This window comes from Centropristis striata, chromosome 14 (assembly GCF_030273125.1).
Source record: "Centropristis striata isolate RG_2023a ecotype Rhode Island chromosome 14, C.striata_1.0, whole genome shotgun sequence".
Taxonomy (NCBI): Eukaryota; Metazoa; Chordata; class Actinopteri; order Perciformes; family Serranidae; genus Centropristis; species Centropristis striata.
This window is the reverse complement of record NC_081530.1, coordinates 25,664,813-25,681,359: the sequence shown is the minus strand read 5'-3', so window position 1 is coordinate 25,681,359 and position 16,547 is coordinate 25,664,813. Positions and strand designations below refer to the sequence as shown.

The 16,547-nt window shown below is 38.1% G+C and overlaps 2 protein-coding genes across 2 annotated transcripts; one reads left to right on the top strand and one right to left on the bottom strand.

Moving 5' to 3' along the window:
• Nucleotides 1–3,117: 3,117 nt before the first annotated feature.
• Nucleotides 3,118–6,640, bottom strand: rpl30 (ribosomal protein L30). Its single transcript, XM_059350004.1, has 5 exons — nt 6,532–6,640; nt 6,369–6,417; nt 5,755–5,900; nt 4,149–4,279; nt 3,118–3,220 (listed from the first exon to the last, which is right to left on the bottom strand). The coding sequence occupies exons 2-5, from the start codon at nt 6,387–6,389 to the stop codon at nt 3,168–3,170; spliced, it is 351 nt and encodes a 116-aa protein (XP_059205987.1). The 5' UTR covers nt 6,390–6,417; nt 6,532–6,640; the 3' UTR covers nt 3,118–3,167.
• A 1,201-nt stretch (nt 6,641–7,841) lies between these two features.
• Nucleotides 7,842–16,525, top strand: si:dkey-284p5.3 (uncharacterized protein LOC557830 homolog). Its single transcript, XM_059350738.1, has 4 exons — nt 7,842–8,409; nt 11,222–11,503; nt 15,772–15,825; nt 15,908–16,525. The coding sequence occupies exons 1-4, from the start codon at nt 8,319–8,321 to the stop codon at nt 15,919–15,921; spliced, it is 441 nt and encodes a 146-aa protein (XP_059206721.1). The 5' UTR covers nt 7,842–8,318; the 3' UTR covers nt 15,922–16,525.
• The last annotated feature ends 22 nt before the right edge of the window (nt 16,526–16,547 follow it).

Here is a 16,547-nt window from a genome sequence, read left to right as displayed (position 1 = left end):
AGGGCAGCACGCACATCAACATGATACCCACTGTTTGAATGCTCAGGTTCTCAAAAGTAGACTTTCTTTATCTATCCCTTTAATCCTCATACAGTGTCTGAAGGAGGACTCTTAACTGATATGTATAAGTTAGAAGAGGCAAGTAGCAATGGTGGAAAGTAACTATGTACATTTACTCAAGTACTGGACTTAAAGTAAAATTTTGAGGTACTTTTACGTACATTTTATGTAACTTTATACTTCTACTCCACTACATTTTGAGACATATATTGTACTTTTTATTCCTCTACATTTAGCTGACAGCTTTAGTTACTTTTCAGGTCAAAATTTAAAATGAAAAACATGATACATGTAAAATGATTACCCATTTTTATAAATTAAACCGCTTAAGTTTATTAGGTAGTTAAAATGAGTGTGGTATTAGTACTTTTACTGAAGTAAAGGATCTGAACACTTCTTCCACCACTGTCTTTTTTACTTCTTTACTTTTTTTTTTTTTTACTTTTTTTTACATTTATTTTTCTTTCTTTATTTTATTTTATTTTATTTTATTTTATTTATTAAATTATTTTTAATTATTTTTTATTTTATTTTTATTTTCCGCTTCTGCGCATGCGCGGTTTTTCCCGCTTCCGCGCATGCGCGGGCTTTTTCACGCTTCTGCGCATGCGCGGCTTTTTTCCGCTTCTGCGCATGCGCGTATTTTTCCCGCTTCTGCGCATGCGCGGGTGTTTTCCAGCTTCTGCGCATGCGCGGCTTTTTTCCCGCTTCTGCGCATGCGCGTATTTTTCCCGCTTCTGCGCATGCGCGGGTGTTTTCCGCTTCTGCGCATGCGCGTGGGTTTCCGCTTCTGCGCATGCGCGGTTTTCGGCGCATGCGCAGAAGCGGAAAAAGCCGCGCATGCGCAGAAGCGAAAAAAAAAATAAATTAAAAAAAATAAATAAATAAATAAATAAAAAAAAATAAAAATAAAAATAAAAAAATAAAAAAATAAAAAAATAAAAAAATAAAAAAATAAAATAAAAAAAGAAGTGTAAAAAAAAAGGAAAAAAGTAAAGAAGTAAAAAAGACAGTGGTGGAAGAAGTGTTCAGATCCTTTACTTCATTAAAAGTACTAATACTAAATGTATCATGTTTTTCATTTTAAATCTTGACCTGAAAAGTAACTAAAGCTGTCAGCTAAATGTAGAGGAATAAAAAGTACAATATATGTCTCAAAATGTAGTGGAGTAGAAGTATAAAGTTACATAAAATGTACATAAAAGTACCTCAAAATTTTACTTTAAGTCCAGTACTTGAGTAAATGTACATAGTTACTTTCCATCATTGCTACCTGCCTCTTCTAACTTATACATATCAGTTAAGCGTCCTCCTTCAGAAACTGTATGAGGATTAAAGGGATAGTTTGTGCATTATTATACAAAACTTGGTACAATTGTCAATGCCCTCCTGAGGATAACCCTTTAAGGTTTTATTGATCGGCCCCTAGGTGGCACTGTGGTGGCAGTCTAATTTCATATTTGATACCGTGGCCACACTATAACACAGGCAATGAAATTCATAGGGGTGGTATAGAATGGCCCCTGTAACGCACACACCCCGACGGCAGCATGCCCCGACACGCGTGTACTGCGAGGGCCTGTTCAGTACCGCTTGTTATCATTTATTTTCAATATGGGAGAAAAGTGATGAATACAAGTCCTCATACAGTAAAAGGGTCACTGGGTTGAATCCCACTTGGGGCCCCTCTGTGAAGTATGCAGGTTCACTCCAGGTCCTACTGCTGGGCACTGAATGATCCCAATCAGTCCTCGCTGAGCCACCGTGCTCAGCTTCAGCCTATGGCGAGTTTCATTTTTGAGTGCTGTTTCCCAAGTCACCAACTTATAAGTGATGAACACCCTGAATTTTGAATAGGAATGTTGGCTTCAATCAGCTTTTATAACCACTTAACTCCATACAGGGGAATTCTGAATCCCTGTTCAGATAACTACCCTTTTACATTAGCAGTAAACATGTTTGTTTTCAGATCCATGTCTCTAAATGGGCATAGACTATGACTTTTTTTCCAGTCCTACTATATTATATATTTTTTAAACATTTTTAATGGTATACCATACTGACTTTGGCCTTTTTGGCCACACTACACAATGACCATACTATACTAAAGTATTTTTAGGCATTTTAGGACAAACATTGGCAATTATTGACATTCTTCCATATTATAAGGTTGTATTTTATCTTCTTCCAATTTTGGGCATACTATGATATGGTGTTTTTAATATTTTAGACACACTTGACAAACACGCTATTCTAAACCAATGTAATTTTTTTGAACAAACTACATTTTTCTTTTTTGGATATACTACACTATGTATTAACAGAGTGTGGTACGGCTTTTTTGGGCATACTATAACTATAAACTTTTGACAGTTTAACATACTATAAGACATGTTCCATCAGACTATACTATGACTTTAAGGTCATGCTAACCTAGGACTTAAAAAAAAAAGTTAAACTATGCTTTGACTTTTTTTTATGTTGATCTGACAATTCATTTTCATCTTCAAGTAGTAATATTAGTGAACCTCTTCTTGTCCTTGGCTTCTTGGTATTGGCAGTATTTTCATACACACAAGTCAGATGGTGTTAACAGTATGTGTGACCAAGGCTGCAATCACCCTCTAAAGCCTTTAATACCTCTGAAAGGAGAGTGTCTTTACTCGATTAGTCAACAGACTGCAGCTAACGGCAGCAGACGGTCAACCCCAAGGTTTATGTAAGTGAGAAAAATATTCTCAAAGATCAGCAGTTGCGTAATTTCGACAACACTGTTATAATCGGTCAGTCGTTGAATCATCATTTACACAGAAACAGATAATCCCGCCATGCTTTGTTAAACCAGTCTAAGGAAAATCAGCCGTTTAAAATCTTCATTACTTCTGTGACGTTTTCTTCTGTTAGTCTCATATTGTAAATGGCTCTATAGAGACGAGGAAATCCCTCACAAGGTAACCTCATCAGAGAAAACCAAGAGGACACTGGTGCTCTCTGCTGGACAGCTGCAACATGACACAGTCTGGACAGGCAGGTTATATTAATGAAAACACAGCAACATTTACTGTTGACACCGACTTTATTTATAACAACGGGGTGGGGGAACAGCTCTACTGAGGTGGCTGCTGCTGGTCTGGCATGCTCCTGATGATGTCAGAATCGCCTGATGAGGAAAACAACAAGAAGTCAGCAGATATAAAATACATTCATACATTCCCTGCATAAAATAGCTTAGTCTTTTATATATCGTCCATTTCCAAATAAAGTTGCCATAATGAGGCTACCAGCGGAGCATTTGTGACACAATCAGAAAAGTACTGGCAGCTCAACTAAGCACTCAACACGACATTCACCCAACAAATCACTATTCCTGAACTGGACCACTTTGATGAGCAGATACAGCAGCAAGTGGCAGCAAATAAAAACAATATACTGTTACTGAGTGTCTTAACAAAAAACCTTAGTAAAGGCAACTAAAAACAGCTAAACGGTCAATAGAGACATTTTTTGCAGTCTCATTTGTTAAGATGCAGAAAAGTATCTGTGAGAGACAATCTTTTAAATGTTTTTTCCCATGCTTCTTACAGGATTCATACAGCTTTTTAAGAGTAATGTTCAAGCACATTTAAGCACTTTGAAGTTGCCTTTATGAAATATGTCCAGAATCTCAAAGCCTTTATTTATCACATTTTTATTTTTAATATCAATGCAATTGCAAAAAATTCTGATATGTTATTGTCAAGGTGATCAATCAAGAAAATAATTGGCAGATAAATAGTGAAAATTATTGTTGGTTGTAGCCCTACATGCTACATTACATCACAAATCTGGTTTGTAGTCCAAGCAAAATGTCAAAAAAGAAAGAAAAAATGACAGAACTGGCTTTTTTTGCTGCTTTTCAGTTCTAACAAACAAGCATGCTGGGACCCTAGGGCTAATATCAGTGCATAGATTTTGCTAACAGCGCATGAAACAAGCTTGTGTAAGAAAAATCTGACTAATCCATTGAATTTTAATATATGGGCTATTCCACCATGAAATCTGAATAAACTTTAAAGAACCAAAGAAAAGCTAGGTAGGTAGGTACTCACCAGGATCAATGATGGCCAGTGTGCACACCCTGTAGTATTTTCCGCAGGCTGTGCCGAGCTCAATGTTGTTTCCACTGTAGTGGTGGACACCAGTCTTGGCCAGCATGGCATAGTACTCAATCTCAGATTTCCTGAACAGGACAGATGAAGAAAGGGAAAAATATGAGTAAGAACAGCATAAACAAATATGTAAATGTTTTTGCATTCAAGGGTTCTATTGGGGTTTTAAAACTGAGCTGCAATTTACTGTACATGTTTTGCTAGACTCCCCCATCAACACAGGTAGGCGCCTCCCTTTGAGTGTGAATGAACAGACATCCGAAAGGTTACCAATGAACTGTCAGACTTATGTACAGCCCTACGAATGCTGTTAATTTGACATGGGATTTTTTTTAAATGCCCAAAAAGGTGTCAACAAGTCTTAACCAACCAATAATCAGAACGTAACCAACAGTATCAACAGCCTTTCGGACCTGTTGTGCTTCACAAGAACTGCATCAAAACACACAAACTTGCAAAACACAACTCTGATGTCTGAACAAGATAAATCAGGCCAAGTGAATTTAAAAACCTGATACTATTTATCAAATGTAAACTTTGTTTGCCATTAATTGTTGATTAGTGTCTTTGTTGTGTATTATTTGGAGATAGTGTTATAATTGTTCTATGCACGCCTTTTTTTTGTTTTTATGCTGCACCAGAACTGCACTTCAGGTGGACTTAAATAACTCAAGATTTTAAATCAACATCTGAAATCTTAAGCCATGGCAATTTCATAAAGAATGCTATATTGTGAATGGAGCATGGCAGTAAAAAGTTGATGTTACATTTTCTTTATGTCACAGTCCTATTACTGTGTATGTCTAATGGCCCAGTTAAAAGCTGCCAACCAAATAGACTCATTGGTCTACAAGTTGTTGTTACACACAAGTGATGGACAAAAAGCACGTAACCAACTTATATTAATACTCAAAATAAAACTGTATTCTTTGATAGAACAAGTGTGAACATATCGTCACACTTAAAATAACCGTCTAAGTCATTTTTTGTCAAAATTGTTTTTCTTGCCTAAATCATCTCATGACGTTGGCCACCTATGGTAAAATCGGCTACATCTTCAGTTGATCAGATGATGTGATTTTACCCCTTTAAGATCATCACTTCTTTGACAATTTGCCACATTCATTCCACACTCATGTCACTCTACATAAGAGTGACATGAGCGTGTCATAAACATGACAGGGGATGTGTCATGAACATTAATGACACTTTGAAGTAACATTAATGCTCATACTTGTCATGTTTCTGACAGGCTTGTGTGACTCTTATGTAGACACCTTCAAAATAAAGTGTTACCATATCTTGCTTAAGTCACAAAGGCATGTTCAAAAAAGTTGCCTAAATCATTTATTTCTCTTAGGTGACATAATTTACACAGTGTTATTACTATGCCAATAGCCATCCTTTGATACATGCTTTTGAGTGAAATGATCAATAAATGTCATATGTGACACTTTGTGAAGTTTTTTGAGTTTCCTGCAAAACTTGAAAAAATGATTTAGGCTATTAATTTAACAGGGTGACGATATTTATTCTCCTCATATACCTGAGGGCTGGGCAGTTGTTGGCCAGGATGACCAGCTTGGCTTTTCCCTGACGGATCATCTTCTGGGACTGTTTGTAGCCCAGGACGTATTTTCCACTCTTCATCACCAGCTGGAGCCGGGAGTTGATGGACTCCATGGACTTTTTCTGCAGAACACAACCCCCAGACAGACAGACATAAGTTACTGAGCGCACAAAAGCTACAAAGCTAATTCACCACTTGACGATCGCTGTTCTCATCATGCAAAACCTAGAAGAACTTAACAACGACAACAACTGCAATTTAACAAACTGACAGTAAATATGTTAACGTACATTAGTGGGGATTGTTGTAGCCACTGTAATGACATTTTTCTGGTAAATTTAGCAAACTAGCATTAGCTTCACAGCCGGTGTTTTTACAGCTACAAACATTAGCTGTTAAACAGATGGTCAGATACATAGAGGGACAATCAACACATACGCCTATATATTTACAGCCGCGATAATTTAACGCAAAACTGTATGTTTAGTGCAAATAAATGCGTTAACCCGGAGAGCTAACGGGCTAACTAGCAGGCCCGGACATCTCTCCGTCTCCACGTGAAGCAGCAGCGCGTGCACCCCGTCACTCACCGTTTTCTTTGCGGCCACCATTTTTGCGGTTTAGTCCTGACCGGCCAACCTGCGGGCGAGAGGAGGAGAGGAGAAGACTGTCGTTAATGTCAAGAGGGCAACAAAACGTTAAAATGAGCAAATTCCGGTGATTTTAATACATAAAACTCGGAGCTCGTCTTACTGTGAGTTAACTCCAATATGGCCTCGGAGAGAAAGGAAGTCCCATCGTGCACTGCGCTGCTATCAGACGACGGGGCTGCGCAAACGACTACTGCGCAGCCTAGTCACAGCTTAGTGTTTTAGTGATGATTTTACTGTACAGAGACAAAATAAGTTTTCCCCCAGAGGAAAGTTCATTTGGGATTCACAATTGAACGGAATAAACTGGCGTAGAGCATGGTTATGTCCCTTCCAATTCTGCCTCTTAAATGAGATCAGAGAAGTTCATTTAAAATTTTGAATATTTACCCAGGTAATAAAATCATTTCCAGGTTTGCTGATGTAGGCGAAATGTGCACTTTTTGTGGAGATAAACCAGAGGTAACTTCACATGTATTTTATGTTTGCCCATTGTCATCTATATTTTTGGAGGGATATGGAAAAATTCATACTCGATATGACTGGACAGCCCATCATTTTAGAACCTAAAGATATTATCTCAAAATTTGAATCTAATAACAAAACAGTATGCTTTATATATACACACACACACACACACACACATATATATATATATATATATATATATATATATATATATATATATATATGGTTACAGTTACCTGACATTAACTGACATTTTTCTTTGTATGTCTTGTTTATATCCTGAAAGTCTGTATTTCTCTAGTTGTTAATAAAGAGCTGAAATAAAAAAAAGTGATGATTTTACTGTTTTTTGAGCAAATAACAGTATATAAACAAACAAAGACAACAAATATACAGTAGTAAATAAACTCCCATTGCACAAAAAATAACATTTACAGAATAATAGAATAAAATCGACTTTAAAATGCAACAAAATGGTCTACTAATTGCTCTAAATGTGCTTTAAACAAATGCTAAGGCTTGTATAAGTGATTATATTCCATTATAACCGCATTGATTTACTTATTTTTTTTGATCAATTCACTTTACCAAACATATGGTCACTTATAGAATATAATTCATCGCTAGTATATAGCTATTATAGGTATTTTATTTATTTATTTCGTTTTTGCTTGCGTTTTTAATTTGAATTTATAGATATATTTTTGATTATATATTTATTTGTATTTTTGTCTTTTTTCATCCATTTTTTGTCATTTGTCACTTTTATTTGTCACTTTGATTTTTTACTCTTGAGCAGCAACAAGTGCATTTTCTCAGTGTGGGATCAATAAAGTTAATATTATCATGTCTTATCTTACTGTGGTATTACATTTTGGCCTCAATACTTATTTTACCACTGGGTATAATTTAATAATTTCTACAGGACAATATTCTGCTCCAGTGGATTAAATCAGCGTTAAGATGTTTGCTCAAGGGCACATCAACAGAGGGTTTAGTTGTTAGTTTGTTTGTTGAGGCTACAGGTTCACTTTCCCCGCCCCAAGAGGTGGCTGCTGCTTCACACAGACTGAATAATGTATTTTTGTCTCAGCGCCAGCCTCCTGGAAACAGCCTAAGTTACAGTACACAACAGAAGCCCACATTTCACCTGCGTGGGGAACTGTTAAGATACTTGTAGCCACAACACACAAACATCTGACTTTTGGAGGGGGAAAACCATGATGCGCAATTACGCACGGGACTAAAGGAATTTGACGACCGGGCTGTCTTTATTTGTCGCTCCTCCTGTCCAAAGTTTTGAGTTCTCCATATTTAAAGAGCGGATATCTATGCACGACGTCATCAGTGCAGCTACAGCCTCTCCTCAACTCTTGTTAACTCTGAAGTTAACCATCCAGTCCTCTATGTGCACAGGACAGGATGGGATGCTCCACAAGTTCCCAAACTTCAGCGGTAGATACGACTCGACCCAGTGCGAAGCCCGAGGAGAGCAACGGAGCCAGCACAACAGGTGAAGCACAGCCTTTATGTTTGTGAGATTTGTGGAAAATACAAATTATACAAGTGTTTAAACATGCACCAAGGTAGCATTAATTGCAAACATAACTGAAGTAGACAAACACAGGATATTACAGTAATTAGTAAGTGAAAATAATGTTTTATGTTGTCAATAGTACATTAGAAGGAATCATTTAATATCCATAAATAATATTCATACTGTAGCTTCATAATTTCCATATAAAATATCTGATGTGTTTTTGCATAGTGTGAAATTATCTGTAAGGCACTTACCAAGCCACTATCTCCAACTTACCTTTAGAGATGGTTAAGGACTGTGAAATGTCTAAATATTAATTTTCTACAAAGACACCACTATGTGTAAACATGATTATTGAAATGTATTAATGAAAGTACTTTAAATAGTCTTTTTTTCAGTTTAGACTATAAATAGCCTTGTCATCATGGAAGTTTACTGCCATGTCCAAATCGAGTTACAGTATCCATGTAGCTATTTTATTTTACTGTGGTGCACAGCTCTGATAAAGTTGACCCAGTCTGCATGCAAATCATCATCATTGTATTTCTGTGGGTATCTGATGTCTGTAGTTTCAGTGAGCCGGAGCTCCACAGTGTCAGTATGGGAAAGTTTATTGTCATTATTTAACAGTGGTTTCTGGCTCTGTCCATCCTGAGAGGGAGAGACAGTGGCGAGAAAGCAGATTTGGTGACAGTCTACGGTTTCAATAGGAAATGGAGAAGCCGCTTTGGATGCTCCTTTGTTGTAGTGGGTCAGAGATGGCCCGGCTGTGGTGCAAACTAGCACACATTTCAATGTAAAGCACCAACACCGGATCCTGTGTTTGCATTTAGCAGCGTTAAGGAAGAGTAGGTCCTTATTTACCTTCAGAGGCTGTCAGCTGCTTATATTTGCTGAATGCGTGTGGTAGGAAATTTCAATAGGTGTGTCTTTGTTTGTGGTTCTGCAAGCTTAAGCATTAAATGACAAAACTCAAAGGATAACCAGGTGGAGTTCTGGTAAAATATTCACTCAGTGGGACCACCTCTGAGCAACAGTCTCTTCCTCTTACTCTCTCTTTGCATTCCTTAAAGAGATATTACAGGCCTGTTAGAGGAATGACAGCATGGAGACATGAATGCACGTTCACACAAATGAAATACATAAACTTAGAGTGATATAGAAAACTAGGAAACTGCGACTCACCGTGTGTTTAAAGAAATACTTCACCCTTAAAATGACCAATGTATATAATTCACTCACCCTGTATAACCTTGCATTCTTCAAGAAGACTTTGTTTTTATTGCATGCGTTAACGGTAAACGAAGAATCCCAAAACAAAGTAAATCCTTGATAAATTGAAATAAACACCAAAAGTATATCAGAAACATCTGTTTTTAAACTCTCAAACAACTTGTGCATTATAATCAAGCTAATTTTTCATGTCATATGCTCTGTACTTCCCAAACACATGCATTTTCACCAAAACCATACTATTTACAACACTTTCACCACCACTGTGTCATGGTTGTGCAGGTGCGAGGAGTAGTGCAAGAATTTGATGATATACAAATGGTCATTTTAAGGGTAAAATCTGCCTTTAAGCTCATCTCCTGCTGCTGAATCTGACCTCTGACCTCCCTGAAAAAGTAAACAGAGTTCCCACCAACAACTCTCAATAAAGTGACTCATCATTGTTGTCAGCTGATGATGGCAAAGCTTATGATTTTGCTTACAAGTCAGTCTCCCGGTTGAGCAGAGGAAAGACACTAAGTGAGGTGTTCGTGTTATCGTCTTAGAGGTCAAATGGAAATTTGTCACCTTTGCATGTAATTTCCTTCACCTGAGGCTCTCAAGAATGAAAGATGGCACTTATTTAGGTTCAAAATATGTGTATATTTCAAAATACAATATTTTATTTAAAGTAAAATATTGTGGCAAATGTCACGCAAAACAACGAGGGAAAGACGTCTCTTTTATACAAACATAGAGAGCCGGCAGTAAAGACTTCTATGATCGATGCAAATACTTGCAAAGCAAATCCCTCAACCAAATGGTTCACAAGGAAATCATGCTGAACATCAACACATAGCAACCAACCTGTCCATAGAGCTGTGAACTCTGTGGTTTGAGGCTGTCAACGTTTGTTTTTTTAACAACAATTCACATAATCATTAACCCTTTGTGGTTCCAATGATGTGTCAGTGGGGGGTACCCTTATGCTATTTTCACCTCCTTCTCAATGCTCTGCTAATGATCCACCAATGATCAACAAGCAGCAGCATACTTTAAAAAAACATTTTCCAGGTATTTCAGGGAGGAACATTTATCAAGTATAATTCAGTTCCTAGAGAAGTGCACACATTGTTGTTGCTTAAGAGACTGGAGTTCAATCCTGAGCCATTTCGCCTGCATACGACTCTTATTTTATCACTAACACCATTCTCAAAGTATGAAACAGGATTATATTCATTATAAAATGTAGTTTTCTATTCCCTTCTGAACATATGAAATGTAATCATGTTATTTTGCCACATCCCCACTGGCTGCTCCTGTCACAATGTTTGATTATTCTGCATATTAAGTCTGCATGATGTCCAAAGGTGCCTAAATAGTGAACAACAATGTGAGTTGCATGGCACCCGTAATAAACGCCCTGGGCCCGCTTCCCTGATGGCTGGATCTGGTGCCTGCACTGGCTTTTCAACCCACTGGGAGACTCCTGTGAATCTCACTGCGATGACATTTACTGCTGCAAAGTGGCTATAGTTTTACATTAACTTCAAACTGTTTGTGTTCCTGACAGGAGTGGCCAATGAGAATGGAAAAGTAGCTGAAGACAGTGAAACTATTCCCGACCAGACACCCGCTGGAGGCGGCGATGCTAACCCCGCAGAACCTGCTGCAGCTGCAGCATCTGCAGACAGCACCGCTGCAGCTCCACCTGCAGGGGAAGAGCCTCCGGCAGCTGCAGAAGCCAGTCCACCTGCAGTGGAAGCAGCACCTGCAGAAGCTCCAGCAGCACCTGCAGACCCTCCAGCAGCAGCAGACAGCACCGCAGAGCCTGCAGCTGCAGCTCCTGAGCAAGGTAGGTTGGAGTCAAAAAACAACACTATACACAAGATAGAGTTAAGGGTGATACACATTTTCAAACTCCTTGAGAAATCAATAAGACTGAAGCTGAAGGCAAACATAATGACCTCTGGATTCAGTTTTCCTTTCATTCTTCTGACCTGACCTTCTGACCCCACTTTATACTAATATACGTTTGAGGTTTGAAGCCACTGCCTGAGGCCTGAGCACGTATTCATTTTCATTGTGAGCTCTATTTTCTATGCAAATTTATATGCACCATCTACTAACTCCGTGACTGACAACAACATTTGTATGATCCTTTATTTGGTTGTGAAATGGCTGTAATCAGATGGCCGAACTGTGACGTCCACTCCACATCCAGACTTGTATACTCAGCAGCCTTTTTAAACATAAAAATATGTTCAGTATTATATCATTGCTGTATACCATCATATACCTGGAGTTGAATCAGTGGGTTGGGTGCAGGTGTTTCACCTGAGAGACTAGAGCTCAAATCCCATGTGATTTGAGAGACATTATTAAATTAAATGCACATGATGTATTTAAATTTTAGCAAATATGCTGAATATGGCTGTTATGGTAACAACATATTTTGATGTTCCTAGAACATCCAGGAGCAACGAACAACTGACGGCCATTTAACAGAACGGATATTGGCACATTTTGGGTATTTTGGAACCAAAACGGGATGTCTGTAATTTACTTTCAAACAATGGTCATTAAGCATCTCAATGTGTGCTGGGAAATGTCTAGTCGGGCCCCTGTGTGTGTGCCTGAATGCTTCATCAACCTGGTTTCTATAATGGGAAAAAATTCTGAGGAAACTGAAAACATATTTCTTTAAATCGCATACCCTTGACAGCTTCTGTTTAACAATTTATAATAACATTAGGGGAATTCCTCCTGCAATACAGTCTACATCTGTGAAACTGGTCTGTGAAGCTGTCATTAGTAAACATGGTAACGCTTTATATTAAGGTCCTTGTAATAACCATTAATTAACAAGTAATAAGGCCCTTTTAAGTCCTTACTAGATGCTTATTAACATTATTGTGTGTTTATAAGCTTATATAAGTGTTAATAATGGCATTACAAACACCCATGACCCACCCATTATGTCTTTGCCATGCCTTTATTAATCTTATTTTGTTTGCTTATTGATATTAAAATATACTTTATTGCTCATCTATGATAAGTTAACTATAAGTTAACTATGCTTTTTGCAACTACCGGATCTAAAGCGAGAACAATGCCTTATTACTTGTTAATTAATGGTTATTAAGGACCTTATTATAAAGCGTTACCGAAAACATTAGTCACAATATTTCCCTGTCCTGTGAAGGAAGTGGAACTTATAAGGGGCAAGGTGTACAATTGTTCCCATTGACCAGCAGTAACCTGAGCACCTCCCGCCTCCTGCATAGTGACCAATGAACACAGGGACATAATGTCCCCTCTGCCCTTCCCTAGACCCTGCACAGTCCCTCTGCAATGGCAGTAACCAGGCGGTATCCAACAACACATGGACGTGATAGACGTATAATGAACACACCCAGGCGGCCACACAAGTGTGTTTGTGTCACACATTTGATTATTTAGTTAGTGTTTAAGAATCTGTCTCCGCACTTTAATTGTTGGTTGAGTTTTTACGTTGTCAGGTTAAACCAGGTTAAATCAATTCATCAATGCTCATTTTAATGTTTGGGATCAGCGAAGAGACTATTTATTGAGCTACAGTCTTGAAAATGTATTTAGGATATATTCTCCCTCCTACCACTGTACATAGATATATCTCGCCTGCAGTCTGTTCATCTGTAACTAACTTAACTAACCAGTAGGCCCGGGATCAGCTCCAGATTTGTGTCCGTTTCAGCAAAGACTCAACATTTTTAAGCTTATTAAATTCTAATGATTGTACACAAAAATGGTAGGGGGCCATTATATGATGGAGTTTGTTTAGCCAAAACAGGTCTGTTGTTAGGAGACGACATTTACTCACACACAAAACACACAATGTAGTCAGGATACTTTTAAGCACATGTCACTTGTTGTCTCTAGAGAAATACTGAACCTTTTCACCTCCCCTGGTGCTCCTGTAACAGGGGAATATGCTAAATTACAAATTAGTGAGAGCAACAAAGCGATTCCTGCTCTGAATTCCAGGAGAGTACTTCAGAGCGACTGCACAGTGATGATATCTCTGCACATTAAGTGATCATCTATACATGGAAGTGCTCCGCAGGGAGCTGTGTGACACAGTGCAGCATTACATCGACCGCTATCAGTTCACTTATTGCTTCATGATGCAAATGACAAGCAGGCGACAGGTTCATGAGCTCAGCTCTTCAGTTTCCCCTTTGTCTAATGCAAAGTGTCCAGAGGCTTTTAAAGAAGGATGAACAAGGTAGCAAAGCCAGTACTTACATCACTGCAACTTCAAATATGTTTTTTTATTGTTTTGGTCTAACTATACCATTAAGCATTTATTTATGCATTCATCCTGCAGGTGCCCTCTCTTCTTTAGTGCATGCAGGTTCAAAACTCATCTGCAGTTTATTTTAGGGAATCTTTTTAACGCATTTAATCCGACAGTGCAATCGGATTACTGTTACATTGTCATAGGAAACTTGATAACATTTTTTGTTAAGTTCCCAAAATATGACATTTTAAAAATTATTAAACCCCTTTTCATGATAAAAAAAACACACAACTCATTTACTTGCTGAATATGTAAAATGCATTGTATATTCCTTGGTGAAAAAAAAATGTTATAGAGAAAATAATAATATTTTGTTATATTTTTTCAATATTTGATATTAAAAGTAATCAGATTGGACAATGTTTACTTCTATTTATCTAATGGATTACTTTATAGTTAAAGTATATACTATTACTTTCATGACTTTTGTATTCAGTGCCTGTCTACATATCAAAGTAGCCGTGGTTACAATTTACTGCCACAAAAAAAAAACCTTCTGCTTAGAAGAAGCATAACATACAATATGAAAGCGAAAAAGACAGAAAAGCATCAGTTTCTCACAAAGGACGTGGTTGTTTGACAGTCACTGGTTGATGAGGAGCACAACATTGATTTAAATACAAATTTGTAAATTGACTTTAAAAACAATCAGCACTCTTCTTGACCTTTGCTTTCCCTTGATCTTGACCCCCTTTGTTGTCCAACTTTACTCACCCTCAGTTCAAGCTTGACCACAGCCATGTTTGGACTGCCTGCCTGCACTGTGTGTGTGTGTGTGTGTGTGTGTGTGTGTGGCCACCACTTTGTTGTCATCGTGGTCTCATTAAGGTGCAATCTGAGTCCACAGAGAAACTAGAGCATGCCAACACATATAGGGCTTCCACTGGCTGCGAGTGATGTTGTTGCCTCCATTTCACAGCCAATGGAGAGCGAGTGTCAAGTGTCAGATAAGCCGAGCGGACATGGCAGCTCATCCACCTCTGGATCTGTCACTAGTTTGGGTGAAGGTGAAATGATCTGCCATCATTTTTGGGCGTCCACCAGAACATGTTTACATGCTTTAATGTTCAAAAATACTTTATTTTTCTCATTCTGCCTGTCTGAAACGCTCTGTTTTAGCGCCTGTCTCTTTGAGGCCCCATTCAGAAAAAGCCCAGTCTGCTCTGATTGGTCAGTGTTTCAGTGTCTCTGCATCTTCATTGCAGCACTTTCTATCATGTCCCCAGCAACAGGACCAGGCTTTGAAGCCAAATTGGCCAAACTGTATAATTACAACTTTTTGGTCCATCAGGTGATGCTATTGGGCCTAAAATGGCATTTCCCCCACAAACTTACACTATGAAAGAAAGATCAGAAAAGTAGATAACTTTTTTTTTAGGTACATCAACTTCATAGTGTACAGAGCAGTTGGGAGGAAGAGTTAAAAGACACACTTGTGTGCGTGCTATGGGCCTATATATGTGGAGGACCCAGGTAATTAGATTTTTTGGCTTCATGTGGCTTCAAGCAACTTTTATAAGAATGAATGGGGCTCCGCCTCCAAAGCTGTATCCAGTGATCTTTATACATCCATGGTCTCTACCTATACATATTTGTGCAATCACAACCTTACAGAAGTCCCAACAGCTTGTTTAAAGGCAAATTGTCTGAATATGGGTTGTGTACATTTCTCAGTGTATTGAGTGTTTTGATACTTTCACAAAAAAACATGGAAATCTCACTTTTTACCATATGGGACCTAATTGCTTCTTACAAATCTTCCTGTCTTTCTTTCTAAACAGAAAAAGCAGAGGCCACAGCGGCCGATTCAGAGCCCAAAACAGAGGAGGCACCAGGTGAGTGGCGCTGTGATGTCAACACAATGTCACATAATCTCTATAATGCCACTCTAACATGTTCCCCTCTTTTTGTTTTCAGCTCCCAGTGAGTGAATTGCAAGATGAACGACTGCACAGATGAGTTTGTTGGAAGTGTCTTACCTTGTTTGTTTGCACGAGTGAAAGTATGTGTATGTGTGTGTGTGTGTGTGTGTGTGTGAAAGACATCTCCTTGTTGCCAAGATGCAGACCCTGTGATAAACCGCTTTCCAGCAGTCAGGGCTCCTCAGTCATCACTGTGCCTTCTTCCTCCCATGATGGTGTATGGCTGCAATTTTCTGCTCACAAACTGTACATAGACAGAGTTCTCCAGCACTTAGTGTTTATGTTCAGAGGATGTAATAAATTCAGGATAACTTAAATTGTGATTTAAATTTCTATTTATTATCTGTATAGGAGTTTATAATAGCAGATTTGCTTGATCTAAGAGTCTATTCTTTTCTACTCTCTACTTTTCTACACAATTTTAAAAATCAAAGAAAACCAAAGCCAAACTATGCTTGATTTATGAAATTATAATCTTTTTTTTTGGTGACTGGCTTGGATTTTACAACCATTGTTGTTATGTATATGAAGAGCGGGGGACTGTAAACAGTAATATATGAGCATGAATGAGATAAAACGCATGTGAAACCATTATTTTTGTTTCTGATGTGTGATTTCTTTCTGGGAAGATGACC